This window comes from Parasteatoda tepidariorum, chromosome 9 (genome assembly GCF_982258835.1).
Source record: "Parasteatoda tepidariorum strain Cologne lab strain chromosome 9, Ptep-v5.0, whole genome shotgun sequence".
In the NCBI taxonomy this organism is placed as follows: Eukaryota; Metazoa; Arthropoda; class Arachnida; order Araneae; family Theridiidae; genus Parasteatoda; species Parasteatoda tepidariorum.
The window spans coordinates 83,549,633-83,567,797 of NC_141763.1; the positions used below are offsets into that span (position 1 = coordinate 83,549,633).

At 28.2% G+C, this 18,165-nt stretch overlaps 1 protein-coding gene across 2 annotated transcripts in view; it reads right to left on the reverse strand.

Moving 5' to 3' along the window:
• Positions 1-8,401: 8,401 nt before the first annotated feature.
• Positions 8,402-18,165, reverse strand: part of U2af50 (U2 small nuclear riboprotein auxiliary factor 50) — a 29,662-nt gene continuing 19,898 nt past the window's right edge. For both annotated transcript variants that reach the window (XM_016064349.4, XM_016064348.4), the window contains exons 10-13: positions 14,872-14,961; positions 14,657-14,780; positions 10,599-10,702; positions 8,402-8,942 (exon numbers count right to left, since the gene is read on the reverse strand). In XM_016064349.4, coding sequence (XP_015919835.1) covers positions 8,796-8,942; positions 10,599-10,702; positions 14,657-14,780; positions 14,872-14,961 — 465 coding nt within the window. In that variant the 3' untranslated portion in view covers positions 8,402-8,795. The remainder of the gene's footprint in view (positions 8,943-10,598; positions 10,703-14,656; positions 14,781-14,871; positions 14,962-18,165) is intronic.

An 18,165-nucleotide genomic window follows, 5' to 3' on the forward strand; every position in this document is an offset into this window, starting at 1 on the left:
GTGGGAATCTTTTTTTTTTCCCGAGTTAAATTTTAGATCACTCATGAAAATAGAATGTCTATTTTTTAAAAAAAATGAACACTCTGAAATCTCCTCCTTTCACTTTCAATCAAAGTTTTAAGCTGCTCATAAAATTTGCAGTGCGTATGGAGAGGATGGCCACACTAGTCAGACATTTTTATTTCATAACCTACTTTGAATAGCTGACCCAATTTCGGATTTACGATTACCAATGTTCAACGCCGTAGTCTTGTAATTCTGAACCCAATCCAGAAGACAAGGGAACTTCTGGATCAAGCATTGGGCGAAATTTGCCTTCGTAGAGGGCTTTCGGATGGAACTGACCCGCATTTGCGTTATATGAGAGGAAAAACATTGCGTTATTTGAGAGAATTACTTTCCTTAAAAAAAAAAGTAATTTTACATAGCAAAATACCAATTTAGAGCGAAGCCTATGATATAGGTCCTGAGAAATCTTAATTTAAGAAAGTCGCACTTTTTTTATTTCACATAATTTCTCCCAAATGTCAGATTTTACAGTGCAAGTAACTATAATAACTGGCATTACATTAATTGTATTATTTAAATAATAAATCTGGTAAAAATTTATAAACTTTTCAATATATATCTGAGAAAACATAAATATGTTTTCTGCTGTTGGCCTGTTATAGGTAAAAATTATCTTTTATTTTATTTAAATCTTAGAAGCATTTAAATTTTATCAAAGTAATACTTCGAAATTCCTATTAAATGAAATATATTAATTTTATTATAATATACGCATTATCTAATAACATATTTTTATAACTGCATTTGAAAAACACGATCATTTTAATTTGTCTGCCACAACAACATATTTTGATCATAACTATTTAAAAAATTTATTTTATTAATTTTAAATACAGATAAATGGTTTCTATTGACAGATGTTAAATGTAACCATGATTGAATTAATTTTTGCATAGATTTTTAACGAAGTTCAGAATTTTTTCATCTTTAACTATTTATCTATTACAATGGAATATCTCTTATGACAAAAGGTTACGTAAAGAACAATGTTACTTTTATAACTAAGCACGATTAATTAAAATTACAGATTTTGTTTTTGATATTGCTATAGATAACTAAATTCTAATGCCATTTTAATATAATTATCTTTCAAAAATATAAGTATTGATTGAAATTCAATTATGTGTGGAAAAAAATCCCACATTACGATAATTGAGAGTTAATACATAATAAAAAGTTTTTTATATCAATGCTACAGATCTTTGTAATACCAGTTGAAGTGGATTTTCTTTAACAATAAGCACTAACAACACAAACACTTTTTAGAAAAATATATATTTAACACTTCATACTTATACTTAGAATCTACATTATATACAAATGTAGCAAGATATAAAGGTTATTTAAATGCTTAGATAAAATTACAAGAATATTGAATTAAGTAACCTACCTCTTTGATTACTGCATCAAAATCACATATGCATAATTGTTCTAGATTTTCTGATGTATATCATCAGTTAGCTTAGAATGTTCTTTTCCATAAATCTCTTCTTTAACTCGTACCTTAGTTGAAAATATTTTTTGCTTTACTTTTAAATTTGAAAGTAAAAATGTCAAGTAAAGCAAACTATTAGAATTTAGATGAACTAACGATTTCGAAGAAATATTTAACTGCGATGATTTTTTGCAACAGTATTAACTGAATAAAGGGAATAAATCATGTTTGGAATAAAAATCGTCTGCGTTTAAAATGGTATACCTGCAAGTGACGTAGTGTGGGAATCTCGATCCTGATTGGTTGTTGAAACGTAGCATTAGTTTAAGTTAACAACTGTTCTTTCTATTCCTTTTCGAGTAAGCCAACCCAGTCAAGTATCAATTCTTTTAATGGACACATTCTATATTCTTACACAAAGATTATTTCACAAAGATTTCAATTCTTTCACGATATATTTCTTACTTAACACAAAGACAGGTATAAAGCCATGTAGAACAAAAACAAACTAATTATGTAACAAAGTCGCTAGGCACACGAAACAAAAATATATCATGGTTACAATGAAATACATAAACAAATAATCAATCTAAGTTAAGTTAAAGACTTAGACGAAGAAGAATTATATTTCAACAAATTCGATGTTCAATACGGCGTTGTATATAATTAACTTCACGTTAATAAGCATTCTAAGTTATGTGGAAAAACTTAGCTCAACTTTAACATGCTATTTTGCTTATAGACGATCAGCTGGCACTGACGTCGTAGGTCACATGCATAGGTATCAATAATCTTCTTGAAGTGCAAGTCAACTTTAGCTTTTTTTTTATTCATTTTTTACGTTGCCATCGCTTCAATTTTAATGCAAATTTAAATTTTAATGTAAAAAATTAGTCTGCATTAAAATTTTTTGCAAAAAACATTTAAAAAATAGAATTTTAAAGAAAAGTATTTTTTACAAACATAAAATACTCCGAAAAGAATTATTGAGTTGTATATTATTAAAAAATAAGTTTTGAAACAAAAGTTAGGAAAGCAGTCGAACAACACATTTTTATTCTAAAATTACATGTTCTTTTTTCTTCTTTTTTTTACTTTTTAATATATAATGTTATTTTATTTATAGTTATCTTTTGTTTACACAAATTCTTTAGTATGTAGTTACTCCAATATCTAAGCAAATATCAATTTCGAAATTTTACATAGATAATAAAAAATCAAAAATTATGTTATTTAAAGATCGCATTTAAAATTGTTAGAAAACGATATTTTTCCGTATACATAAATACAACAGAAACTTATGTATGAAAATCTTTATAAACATTAAATAAAGTTTCTCTCTCAAAGCTTTTTGCCATTTGCCGATTTAAATTATAAATAATTGAAATATTGTTTTAAATAAATATTCAGTGCTTTCAAAAAAATAAATATATTATTAAAAAAATTGAAAACTAGGGCTTTAGAGCAGTGTTCCCCAATCCCCGGATCAAATGCCCATTTCATTTTGAAACTGAATTTAAATTCCTAAGTTTATACCCCAAATTAAAAATATCTGTGTTCCATTAAAATTTTCCGACAACCTATTGCTGTGAAGCCGGATTTTCTGCAGTGACAGCAACCACAACAATGCAACGGAATAAACTGGACATAAGCAACACACTTCGGGTGTCATTGTTTCCGATTACCCCCAGATCGAACCGTCTCATTGCAAAGAAACAAGCTCAGGGTTCTCATTGATTTAACGTTATAGTAAGTTAAAATTTTAAATCACTTTATATTTATTTTTTGGTGTAACTGTATTTTATTTTGAAGGCATGTCTAAACACAATTGAATTAAAAATTAATAAATCAAAATAATCTGAAATATAAATAATCTACGCACCCCCCCCCCCCACCCCCAGTAGGCCACGCTAAAATTATCAAACGTTGACAGGTCCGCGGTGATAAAAAGGTTGAAAACACTGTTTTAAAGGACGCTATACCTCGGAAGAAACTTTTCATATTAAATTCTGTTTCACCGGCATAGAGATTTTGAAGTTTAAAGAAAAAAAGAGAGTTGAGATAAATCTAGAGTTGTTCAGCAGTTCATGGATTCAGCAGTTGAAATCCATGAAGTTTCAACTGCTGGAAAAATGTTTTCAAAACATCAAAATGCAAACAAATTATTGCAAGTTTATTTCCCAATAAATAATCCTGAAATAATTTATTTTCATTTTGAAAAAAAAATATGAAACTTTTCTTTTTTTTTTTTTAAAGGTTTACCTGAACTCATTTTTTCTTTAACTTTAAAACACCAATGGAGGTGAAGTAGAATTTACCATGAAGAGTTTCTCCTGGAGTATAAGTAAAGCGTCCTCTTAAGATGGTTTTTCGAAGTTCTTTCGCTAAAATAAAATAATAAAAAAGCCACAGTTTAAGTGCCTTACACTTGAAGCAAGCCTATAATTTTACACTATCCATGCCATCTTACCGTACAGAATTGTCGGGGCTTTAGAACGAGAAAAAAAATTATATATATATATTTCAAAAGTTATTAAACTTTTCTAAAAATCGCCAATTTGGGGATATTTTCCCACTTAGATGTAAATTTTCAAAATCTGTGCCCTATTCTCGTTTTTTGAAATTTTTTATGATCTCAAATAATACAGCATTGGAGTAAAGTTCTTAAATACAAAAAATTAGAAAGCAAAAATGCGCCATTCCTGTAGCACCAGACGGCCTCAGACTTTGTGCCAGGAGGAGTTCTTGGCTTAGACAAACTATAAAGCGTCCTCTTAAAATGGTTTTTTGAAGCTCTTTCACTGAAGAAAATAAAAAAGCCACAGTTAAAGTCCTTTACACTTGAAGCAAGGCTACAATTTTACACTATATATACCATCTTGCCGTAAAGAATTGTCTGGGCTCTAGAACGGAAAAAGTAACAAAAATATTTTAAAAGTTATTAAACTTTTTAAAAAATCACCAATTTGGCGACATTTTTAAACCTAGATGAAAATTTTCAGAATCTATGCCTTATTCTCACTTTTTGCAAATTTTTATGATCTCAAATAATGCAGCATTGGAGTAAGGTTTTTAGATACAGAAAATTAAAACGCAAACATTTTTCATTTTCGTAAAGCTGTGGCTTTTCTCCATAATGACGTTTTGAATAAATATAGAATAGGTGCTTTCAGAAGGTAGGCTAAACTGAATCAAAGAGTCATGTGTAACTGCCACAAACTTACAGCAGTTATAAAAATAGCACATTATTTGAAGAAGAAAAAGCATCATTTCATGCTACTACAGACCCTTTGAAAAGCAGCCTTAAGAAGGAAATAAGCACGAGGATTCTTTTAGATAAAGCTGAAACGCGAAAATCATTTTCTTGCTTTATCTGTAGGTAAAGAGCAGAGAAAGAAAGAAAAAAAACCTTTTTAACAGTATTTTTCTCAAAAAACTATCTAACAAGGGAAACTAGTGAAGTGTGACTCGCCAATTTTGAAATAAACTAGTGGGATGTATGCCTTATGAGGAATAATTTTAGGGGGTAACAGTCGTTTCGGCCCATAGAAGGTCCTGTGAGAGATACAAAATGATTCAAGATATAGAAAAATCGGTATTTTATTACTTCAATGCAGACTATTAGTTATTGTAATTATCTCATACTCCAATTAATTTTGTGGTACTTTCACGTACTATGTAATGCATATTTATTGTCAAAATGGATTTCTAAAATTTTATACATCTGTAGTTTTTCAGAAAAACTTATTAGGTTAATTTTTAAAAAAAAATTTAAATAAAATTTTTTTTCTACAAAAAATTTTCCAAATTAATTGGAGTATGTAATTACAAATCAATTAATTAATAATTAATCAATTAATGATTAAATAATTAATTTGCTAATTAATTTGTTAATAAGCAAATCAATTAATTAACCAATTAATTAATAATTAATTGGAGTATGAAACAATTACAATAACTAATAGTCTGCATTGAAGTAATAAAATACCGATTTTTCTGTATATTGAATTATTTTTTATCTCTCACAGGAACTTCTATGGGCCGAAACGAATGTTACCCCCTAAAATTATTCCTCATAAGGCATACATCCCACTAGTTTATTTCAAAATTGGCGAGTCACACTTCCCTAGTTTCCCTTGTAAGTTAAAAAAAAGGATAAAAATGTCAGGAGAAAAAAAATAATAATCATTTTCTAATCATGATAAAGCATATATGAGAGTTACTTAACAATATTTTATGCAAAGCATTAATGTCACCACTGGAAAACTTAATTATCTAAAAGTAATATCGCGCAAAAAACTATTTATTTCACATTATTATTCATTTTTAATAATGAATGGAAAAATTTGAATTATAATGTATTATAAATTATAACTGTTAAATTACCTAAATTTAAATACCGAAATAGGGAAGGGGGGTGAACGAAAAAACTTTTTTTTAATTTAATGACTATTTTATATTTAATTTAATAATAAATGTAAAAAATTTACTAACAATGTACTTTAATTTTCAAATCTTGTTCAGCTCCTTAATTTTAAATGTCAAAATTGAGAAAAAGGGGAACAAAGGGAATTTTTCTTAATTTAATAATTATTATTTTTTTTTAAAATTTAATAATGAATGGAAAAATTTCAATTATATATAATATTTAGATTGTGTCAAACTATACAATTTTAAATGTCAATATTGGAAGAGGAGATATTAAAAAATAAATCAAATCATTCGCGAATCATTTTTACTTTTTATACATCTACATCACAATGCTGCCAGTTTTCAATGCTATATTTCTGAAAAGTTTTTTTTAACATAAAAAAACATATTTAGACAATAAAGAAAAAATACAGCAAAAGTCCGTTATTGAGATAATTCACAATAGCGAAAGGTTGTCGTTATAGTGAGCTGGCTATAATCAAATGCACATATTTAATTTTAAAATGCAAATACCTTTCTTTAGTACTGTATTCTCATACACACACTAATTTCGTGACGGAATTAGTTGACTAATTTAACTAAGATAAGAACTCAAACTAGTTTTAGTAACCAACAATTCCAAAACGTAATAAGATTTTGCAAAATACAAGAGAAAAAAATGAAGCGCAAAAGGTGTTTTTGATGTGATAACTCATTTCAATTGTAAGCTGCTTTTAAATGTAAGGAGGTGAAATAATAAATAGGTACATGTGGTTAACAAAAGGTACATTCTTTCGTAGCAGGCAGCATGATTTCCTACAAACAGCGGAAGTTTTTTTTATTTCAATGTGGTCTGCTCTATAAACATTTGAATTTAAGATAAGCAAATAAAGTGAAATGATGTTCGTTTTATAGAAGGATCCATTCATACATTAATTTATTCATCTCCCAGATTGCAATTTTGACCTGAACCAGAGAACGATCAATTCAGTACACCAAGAGGTACTGATTTGTTACGAGAACTTGGAGGACTTTGTGACCCTGACATATTTAATGTGCACCAGTCACCATTTGCTAAACAGGGAATTCGGTGCCGGCCGGGATCGAACACACGACCTCTTGCACATGATAGGTAGGGTTCAATACCCTCCAAACCAAGCTATCCCGGATCTTAGATGCCGTACTTTTTATATTCAGTTTTCACTGTGCATAAAAAACAATTTTGGAGTTCAAAATAGGAACTGAAATAGAATACCGGTTTCACTTTCCAAACCGAGTAAGAATAAAAAAACTGGAAAACACGAACAATAGCTTACATTGAATCTATAAATTCTGATCGTATTTCATGTATTTTTAGAAAGTAATTTATACACTGAAATTCAATTATAATCTCAGAGAGTCTAGCAAAGTTATGGATGAAAGTTCTTTAAGGTTATCCTAATTATGTTAAAATTTTCCCCACCACTTTTTTCGCATCATTTAATTTTAATTGTATAAAAATAATAATAATCTGTTATAAATGTTTAAAAAAATTTATATATCTAATATTTTATTATAAAAAATTTCTTTTAATTTAATAATTATTATAGATTTAAAAAAAATTACTTTAGGCGAAACACAGAAAGGAGAAAAACTTGTCCTGAGCAGAGTAATGAAGTATTTAAATAAAATACTGGATAACTTCCAAAACTCGTGATGAAGGCAAAAAGTAATTTTCGGGAAAAATTCAGTGAGTTGCATAAATGAAGGCAGGAATCCTAATCATCTAGTTCCGTGCACGCTAACTAGTAGTTGATCTAACATGCGACATAGTACAACATGACTAAATACAACATGGATGTCGCTACGCTAAAACAGTTCAATTGACACTGTAGTGAAAATCACTCTTTTTGCAAAATTCACAATAATTGCCATAAGAAAAAATTTATAGAATATATTTTAGAAAATTAAGCACTTTTTACAAACTTAATGAAAAATAAGCATCTTTAAGAGTTTTTAAAAACCAAAAATTTTTTTATGCATACTGTATATAGTTTAGTTTATTATCATTACATATTATTTTAATTACTATTATTCTTTTTAATTAAAAAAAATTTTGAAAATTATGAGACGCACATTTCTCTCTTTTTTTACAAGCTTTTAAGAAAAAAAATTTAAATTGAAAAAAAAAAAAAAAAAAATTATAATTTATCACTATTTTCATAAATTGTCATTAAACATAGAGCAAAACAATACACAATTTAGTTATTCTAAATTGAATAGTTTTCAGTTACAAGTGAATTTTCAGAATTTAAAAATGCTCAACTCAAAATTATGAAATGTTTTATTTTTAGAAGCTGGCTTAATAAATGAACCAAATTTCATAGCAACCTAAATTATTGACCTAAAAAAAGTGTTGATTTGAAGTGGGATTCACAGAATGTAATATAAAAGCTTTAGGAATAAGTACATACATTAAATATATTAATAAATAACAGGTTAACCATCTTTTAATTTACAGTTTTTATTTTTCTGAAGCTTACAATAATACCCAGATTACAAATGAAAATCCACAGACACATACATACAATGAATATTTTTTTCTAAGGAAAAAAAAAGAGGCATAACATAGTACAAATATGAAGAAAAAAAATAATTAGCAATGTATAGATTTTTCAGTCTCTATTGAAGAAGAACTTATTTATTTCAATAAAAAAAAGAGATGTTACTTTAATTACATTAGATAAATCTGCAGTTCACAACACAAAAACTTAGAGAATGTTGACTGCAAATAACATAAAATCTTGTCAATTAAAAATTTAAAGCAAATGAGCATGAGAAATTTATTAATGGCTAGTGAAAGCAATGATGCCGAAATGCTGAAACTTTTGATCTATGTTCATCAACACACGGACATTCCAAAATCTCTTCGATGATAACGATCAGGGTCGAAATATGAAGTGACCACAACTCTGTTGGCAAATTTTCTACCAGTCAATGATTGTTGAGCTTTTTGACAGTCAATAATAGAGTTAAATTCAACAAAGACCTAAAAAAAAAGTAAATATTTTTCAATGAACTGCAGCAATAACCAGCAATTTTACTAATATTTTAAAAGCTATTTTTTATCAATACAATGAATAGGGTAGAAATAGATTTTATTGCTATTTAATAAACACAATGAAAAACATATCTCACTATATTGACAAAATTTGTTCTTTCAAAAAAATAAAAAATTATTTCTTTATTTTTTAACAATACAAAATGCCTATAAATGTATCTGCATCTATTAAATTTATGAAAATAAAAACTAAAGTCACACTATAAAAATAATACAAAAACAAGATACAAATTTTTTAAAATTTTTTTATTTAAAATTTTTAATGCGTAAGAGACAGAATAAAGCCTAAGCACGTTTCCAACAGTTTTGAGATATTAGGTGAAAAATCTACTTTAATCATCATTGCAAAACGAAAAATAAGAAAATTTCTATGTTAAAAAATTATGCAAGGAAAGTTTTCAAAAAGAAAAATGATTCCCCCCCCCCTTTGACTTTCAGGGTATGTAGCCAGATTTTTCAACAAAAAATAAGTACTTTGTAAGTACTTTTTAAGCACTCAAAAAATACTTTTAATCACTTTCCAAAAAAATCATAATTAGGATCTGTACAGTTAAAGTTCTTAATTTATGACATAAAATCAATAAAAATCAAAAACATTTTCACAAGCTTCACATAATCATGATAAAATAACTAGTTTCTGATAAATATTGTAGAGAAAATTGTGAAAATCAAGCATTTTTTTTAAAATTTAGAGCGACAATCGCCACGGCAAAGAAAAAATATATTTCTAAAATATAGAAAATTAAGCACTTTTCATAAACTCTGAATAAAAAAAAGCACCTTTAAGGGCTTTTAAAAAATTTAAATAAAAAAAATAAGCACTTTTAAGCAATTTTTAAAAACGGCATGCATCCTATTAATGAAAAATACCTAACACTATCTTTAATACCAACAACAGTCAAACTCGCTTATAACAAGCTTCGATTTAATGACGAAATCGAAAATATTAGGTTGGTACAACGTTAAGTCTTAATGGAGCATGTCTCATTTTTAACAAGCAAACCCTGGCTTTAGCGAGCAATATTTTTTTATTCATAAAATTGTTTAACTAATTTCACCTTTTCATACTTTCTAGGAAATACTCATTATTGTTTTTTGGATCAACAATAGACTTATTGATGTCAAAGACGTATAACAGACCATTAGCTTTAGTCGAACCATAACACAGCAAAGAGAAAATAAATCAGTTCAATGCAAATTAGCTTCTTTCGTACTGCACAGAAATAAAAAATATATTACTATTTTAGTAGTACTATTTACTATGATTGAATTTTTACTTTTTTTTAACTAACTTTTTTCAGAGCACTCGATTGTAATGAGCAAAAATTGCAGCCCCTTAGTGTTTGCATATAAACAAGTTTGACTATAGTTTAAAAAAATTTCTGATAAATGGCAACAGTAGTCAAGTAAACAATGCTGAATCTCGGTTTTCACAGAACTCTGTGATTTGAAAAACAGTCATTTTTAGTTGCATACAGGAAGCAACTGTGTAATCTAATCATGGTAGGTTTTTTTTCCACCATATAAGATTAAACTAGCATTTAATTTCAGAAAATAATGTGAAGATAAGTTTGAAATTCTTACTTTTCCACATCCAGGGACATCTACACCTTCAATTGGTCGTGGAATTTCAATACTCTTAACAGTACCATATTTTGTACATTCTTCTCTAATATCCTCTAAAATATCTGCAAAGAGAAAAAATTTTGTTTAAAGCAAGTAACTAGTGTATTATAATTATAAACAATGATATAAGAAACTTAATACAAACAATGAGATAAGAAGAAATGAAATACAGTCAAACTTCTATAACTAGATGATTGGATAGTTTGAAATTATTTCAAAACTGTGGCAAAAATTTAAATTATAACAATGAATTCATTTTCAACTGCTAAAATTTCAATTAGTCAAATTTTTTTCAATAAGTCGATTTTTAAGGGGGGGGGGCATTTACACCCTATAAAACCTTTAAATGCGAAAAAGATTCTCAACTAACACAAGTGTAAGAAGGGAGCCAGCAACTTAGGGAGGTTAAGCTTTTTTAAATTTCCCTTCATTATTCTAAAAACTATTTAAAAAGTAGTAAAGAAGGACATAGTCAAAATGTAGGTTTGTCTATTATTACATTGAAAAATTCTGAAAGTAAGAATGTAAAAGGATCTTCTTCCTTTATTTCTGACACTGTTGTAATAGCTTTAAGTGACCGATTCCATTTTGTTTCCTTATCAATATTCTCCCTTGGGTGGTACCATGGGTTTAAATTGATAGTCTCCAATTTTTATTTCAGGATATTAAGTTAAAATGTTTCAAGTTCGTTCTCATTTTTTTTATATATTTGATATGTGAAATATGATGCACTAAGTTCTGAATATGAAAAGATTGTTATATAAGTAACCATGTGTTTGGTTGGAAAACTCTAGTTTCTGTTTTAGGTCTGGTTTGCTAAGTCTGGCATAGGTGTCTGGTTTGCTAATCTTTTGATTTTTAAAGCTTAACTATGCGAATGGTGTGTACAATTTTTGTAAAACAGTTACCAAAACTTCACTGCAAATTTCAGTGTGAAAAAGGGAAATGTTTTGTTATTATTCATTGACATGTCCAACATAACCTAAAATGATACAAAATTTGTAATCCATCAACCCTTCTTATTTTGGCAATTTCTGCAAAAATGACTTATAAGTGATATTTTCAAATAATAATAAGAAATTCAAGATAAAAATAATAGGATAATGGATGATTTTATATACAATAAAAGACAAATTCTCGAAAGATTAAATACGCCACGCAATTAATTTCTTACTATGAATTAAGAAAGTGTAAATCTTATAATCAATCTTATCTTTTGAATAAGAATGCTGAATTTTTTTAAAATTTTTATTTTTAAGTATAGCCCTAAGTCATACTACAGGGTTCATGCTCTACTTTAGAAATAAAATTCAAGTACTTTTCAAGAACTTTTTAAGACTTATTATAAAATTCTCAAGGACTTAAATTTTAGAAAAAGATAGACTAAAATTTTACATTTTAAACTAAAATGTTTTGACGATACTAGTTAATTGACGATAAATGTTAGACGATAATAGCAGCACTGAAAAATAAGACTTCCATTGCTCTCTTGATTTCGGAAAGTGATCTAAGTATAAAAAAAGCAAGGGTGATTGGCATCAAGTCGAGAATAAAATTCATGATTCATAAAAACGTCAGATTTGAATTTTGCACAAGGCCTATTTTAAGCTAGGTATACAACCTCTGAATAAGCAAAAATTCGGGCAGGATGGGGGGGGATGTTCTATATAATACTACGATATCAATTAGATATTTAAAAACAACTCTGCCGGGAGATTTTTATTTAATATTTAAAGTGGCAGAAGCATTTAGACAGTGAAATTTAAATTGTTCTTAAATATAATTTTGAAATTTTGACCACTTTTCTATTAAAGAAAATTAATCAATTATTGGATGTTGCGGCTTAATTATCATTTTAAATTTATTATGGGTCAACCATTTTAAATTGAATCAGTTGCCAACTTTCACCTCAATATCTTCTGATAGATTCTTACTAACAATTTTGGTCACTTTGACTGTTTTAATTAACCACTCATACTTGAATTAATTTTTTTTTTCAGTAGCATCGATCACACGCACTCGACATGGTCACATGAACACGAATCGTAACGAGTAGTCTTCAAATAGAGTATAAATACGAAAATCGATGTTTGATATTACAACATCGATGTTTGATATTGCAAAATCAATGTTTGATATTGCAAAATGCGTGAATACAAATAGCGACATTGGATTTTAAACTTGCGGAAAAACTAATCGCGATTTTGGGGTTTAAAAATGCTTAAGTACAAATTTTGAATCACGCGAAAACGAATCGCAATACATAGCTTTTAAATCAGTTTAATACGAAGATCGATGATTGATATTAAAATTGCCTGAATAAGAATCGAGATTTTGTCAAAATCTGGTGCAGTTCCCAATATTTAAAATTCCTAAAATCAGCCAAACATACATAATATCCTAAAATCAAACAGTACGTGTCATCATCTGAAAGGCGGGAAAGTTATTCTCTCACATTTACGTGCGTCAAAAAGTTAAACACAGAAATGCTGAAAATAGGGCTGTTTTCCTGAGTTTTCGATACTTTTCAAGGTCATTTTGAATTTTCAAGGATTTAATATCATTTTCAAGTACTTCTAGGGGCCCTTGAAAATCAAAATGAAATTCAAGTACTTTTCAAGGTTTTTTAAAGGCCGCGGGAACCCTGAACTAAGTTAGATAAGGTGAATCGGATGCTGTTTTATAATTTTAATGAGATTCTGCTCAAGAAGCTCAATGAGAAATTTCATGATCATGCTGGAGCGCATGTCCTCTAACACATTGGTTCTCAGCCGCCAATCCACAGATTAATATTTGCACTAGAATTACTTTATAATGCATTATAAATATATAATATTTATAATTAAGTAGATTTAGGGTCAAAATATTTTTCATTCTAGAGATTATGTGATTGATCAGAAGCAAACTAATCAACCACAATTTTATACAAGTAGAAAATAGACCAAATCTCCAAATTACCAACCCTTTTTGGTCCATGATGAAATGAAACAAATATTTTACTGCTCGCTTGAGTAAATCCAGTTAGCTGTGACTTTCTCCTACCAGCATAATGGTTTTAACCAGTTCTCAAAGTAACACTGTCTTTTCACCACATTCTTCAGAGACCCATATTTTATTTCTCTTGACAAGTTGGGAAGTAAAAAAAAAAATAGTCTACACCAGTTTCAATTTAAGAGATAATATGTTGGATACCATCTTTAAGCATTTATTGGTCTTGATTCATTCTGACAAACTTCTCTCTTAGATGGTTACTTATATATGGGGAAACAAAAAGTATATTTATGTTATATGAAATTCTTAATAAATAATTTTGTGTATGAGGGCTGCTTCAATTAGTAGGTTCCTTCTGTATCATTTAGTAGGTATAACAATTTTTTTCTGTATGGCACATACATTATATGGGATTAAAGATGGCAGCAACTTTTTTAGCGTTTTCGTACACCCAAAGAGAGTTTTCTTCTCTATATAACATAAAAAGTAAAATTAACATTAAGAGGTTCAAACCTTTGACCACCCTTCTGATTTAATTAATAAGACTATTTTTTAGTTTGAGTCTACTTCCCACATTTTAAGTGTCAAAAAACTAAATCAGACAAAAATAAAGACATATTTATTCAGAGAAAGTACATTTTGGCATTTGATTTTAAAACTTAAAATGTTGTCTGAAAAAAAAAATCTACATATTTAAGGTTAACCCTTCTAACCTTTAAAATAGCATCATAGTACGTAGCAATCTGATCATCAGATTTAAAATTATTAAGGTGCTCCTTTTATTTTATGCCCGGTATGCAGTGACTTCCTAATGTATCTTAATATTATTCAAATTGTAGGTTTTAATTAAAATTAAGTTAATTTTAACTTAAATGCATTTCTTATTAAATATCTTGTTTACTTTATTTGTGTCCTGTATAATAAAATATACTGTTATTTTTAACTGATGCATATTTTTGTTAATTTGAACTTCGTATTTGAATTACTGAGTCCATTTCATATAATTTATTGAACCTTAAGTTTACCTTCATATTCTTCTTCATCAACAAGCTCTTCTGGAACAACCATGTTCATTAAGCATAAAATTTCTGTTGCAGGACCTGGTCCTTGAGTAACCTGTAAACCAGGAACTTGTACTTGAACTGGTACCTAAAGAAGAAAAAAATAAGCATACCAAAATTAATTATGTAACTATAATCAAAAGTATACGTAAATAGCTAACTTATTCAATCAGTCTTACGTTTGTTTGAACATTCTTCGCTCCAACACTAGCACGCTGAACGATAAGACGCTTGTCACTTAGCTGCATACCATTAAGACCTTGAATAGCCTTAAAAATAAATACATTTTATAATAAAATATCAGAGATATCTCTAGGAATAAAACAAGGCACAGACAGCGCTTCATCACAGAGAAGATCACTGTGAATTTTAAAAAGGCACTCACTTAACGCTGTAAAAATTTATCTGTATAATGTTACATAACAACTGAATTTGATCCTCAATAATTTTTAAATTACCCTCTTAACGTATATAATGTATAGATTTCAAAAAGTATATGTCACACATTATCAAAACAAGAAAAAAAATCGAAACTAAAGCGAACTAAAAAAAAATGATCGATACATAACTTGAAAATCGATGTTAAGACAATAAAATCGCGATTTGAAAAACGGGTAAACACAAATTGCAATATTGGATTTTTAAATCATGTGAATAAGATTCACAATGCGCATATTTCAAATCTGGTAAATACGAAAATCTCTGTTTGATATTCAAATCACGTGAATAAGAATCGAGAAAAAGCGGATTCTGGACATGGGATTTTTAACAGGCTTGTTAGTGTTGTTTTTGCTTATCCATAATAAATAAAAATGTACAAATTAATTGAAGGAGCAAATAAATATTTTCACAGTAAATCCATCGTTATTTTTTTATTATTTCGCTTGCTTTCGCGCCAGTAAAAAAGGGATCAGCGACTTTTGAATTACAAAAACACGAGCAATCTGGCGGGCAGGTAAAAATACAGAAAATCTTATTTTCTGCGCGCAAAAAAGGAGAAAATAGCTAAAATAATTACAAATACGAAAGGGTTAACAGCTACGACGTAGTTTGAATTTTCTATTTATCTTTGTAAATCGGATTATATAATTCAATGGCTGAATTTTCAAAAAAGAGGAATATTCATTTTTAAAAAAAAACTTTTAGAGAATCAGAGCTTTGGACAGACAAAAAAAAAAAAAAAAAAAAAGAAAGAAAGAAAGAAAGAAAAAGGCTGAAATTTAAGAGACAAAAAAAGCGGAAATCAGCTAAAATGCAGAAAAATCTCAGCCGTGCTAATTATTCTTTAAACATTGAGCTATTTTTTTTAAAATGGAATGAGTAAAAAGACAGTAGTTTTAAGGGATGACTGTTTATTTTTACTAAAAGGGAAAGGGGAATGGATGTAAGGGAATGGAGCAAGCATGGCCCTTTTAAAAAATGCTTAGAGAAAACAAGGAAAATATAACAATTAAGCGTAAAGTGTAGAAAACTATTTTATAGCAGCTCCAACTGTTAAATAAGCAATTTCTTTTTTAAATTTTTTATAGGAAAAATGCATGCCAAAACATTAAAATTTGATACATCAAAAAAATTCAATAGGGTATTCATTAAAACAAATTTTTCATTTGACTTCAATTTTTTTTTTTTTTTTTTTTTTTTTTTTTTTTTTTTGCACATTTAGTGGAATATATTACAAAACCGCTAACTATTTTTAGAAGGATACATGAAATTGCACAAAAATATCTTAATATAAAAAAATACGATAACTTAATCAAAATATTAGCACAATATAAAAATCCAGAATGTAAAGAATTTCAATCCAGTCAAAGTTTTATTAGCTAGTTTTATCACTGGAACTCCTAAAAAATAACTAAGACTAGCCAATTTATTTAAAAACAAATATTTTTTTCGTATTTGATCTTTAAGTACAAATGAAGTCAAGTTTAAGTTATCAACAAAGTAAGAGCATTTTTAAAAATAAACGAGGTTCAATGCAACATAAACAGAAGGGAAAACATGAACTCAATTCACAAATAAAGAATAAGCTTTCTCAAATGTATCAAATTTAAATGGATGGCTGTTCACTTTCTACATTGTTAAGCTTCATTAATTAATTAGTAATATCTGTATAAAGCTGTCTTAGAAATCCAGCTGTATCACTGACTTCTACGAGCAACTTTACACTTTAATTTAGCATCACTTTAACTTGAGCACACAATAATACGCTCAAGTCATGAGAAGATGCTAACTAAGGAATTATTCTCGGGATGGATTAAACTAAAATGTAAAAAATTTAATTTCATAAAGCTTAGTTAACTCTATCAGCTAGAGCTTTATAAAGTTGTCTTAGAAACTCGGCTATATAACTGTGGCTGCTGTTTGCAACTTGCACTCGCAGTTTTGTTATGCAGATATTTTTTAATCATAATTGTGTCGAGCTGAACTTGAAATGTTGCCTCATACAGGGATGAGAGTAGTCAGAAAGTAAAAAAGAGGAAATCCAAGAAAAAAAAATTTAAAAAAAAATATATATATATATATATATATATATATATATATATAAGCAAAAAATTTGACAAAAAAAGTGCGATTTTTAAACTTGTCAACCATGTGATAATAAATCCCGATATGAGGCTTTTAAATCACGTGAATTTGAAACTCTACATCGAATTTAAAAATTGCGCAAAATACAAATCATGATGAGTATTTTTTAGATCACGATGCATAATTTTTAAATCGAGCGATATTACAACCGCAAAAACGAATCACGACATTGGATTTTAATTTCGCGTAGGGTTTTAAAAGATCGTAAATACAAATCGCGATATTGGTTTTTTTAATCTCGTAAATAAGAATCGCAATGTACAATATTTAAATAGCCTGAATAAGAATCGCAACGTTAATCGCAACTTTTAAATCAGGTAAATACGAAAATCGATGTTTGATAATAAAATCGCAATTTTAAAAATACATAAATACAAAACACGATATTGGATTTTTAAATCTCGTAAATAAGAATCATAATGTACGATATTTAAATAGCGCAAATAAGAATCGCAATGCGCAACTTTTAAATCAGGTAAATACGAAAATCGATGATTGATATTAAAATCGCGTGAATAAAAATCGAGTTATTTGCAGAGTCTGGACTTGAAATTTCTAAAAGGCTTGTTTGTATTGCTTTTGTTTAGACATAATAAATAAAAATTTGCAAGATTAATTGAATGAGCAAATAAATATTTTCACCGCAAATCCACCTATATATTTTTTTCTATTTTTTTGTTTGTTTTCACGCCAGAATACAAGAAGCAGCGACGTCTGAATTACGAAAATACGAGCTATCCCGCCGACGGATAAAAAATACGGAAAATCTTATTTTCTGTGCGTGAAATCGGAGAAAACAGCAAATGTAAGTAAAAATGCGGAAGGGTTAGCAGCTAGGACGTAGTTTGAATTTTCAGTTTATCTTTGAAAATCGTAAATAAATATAA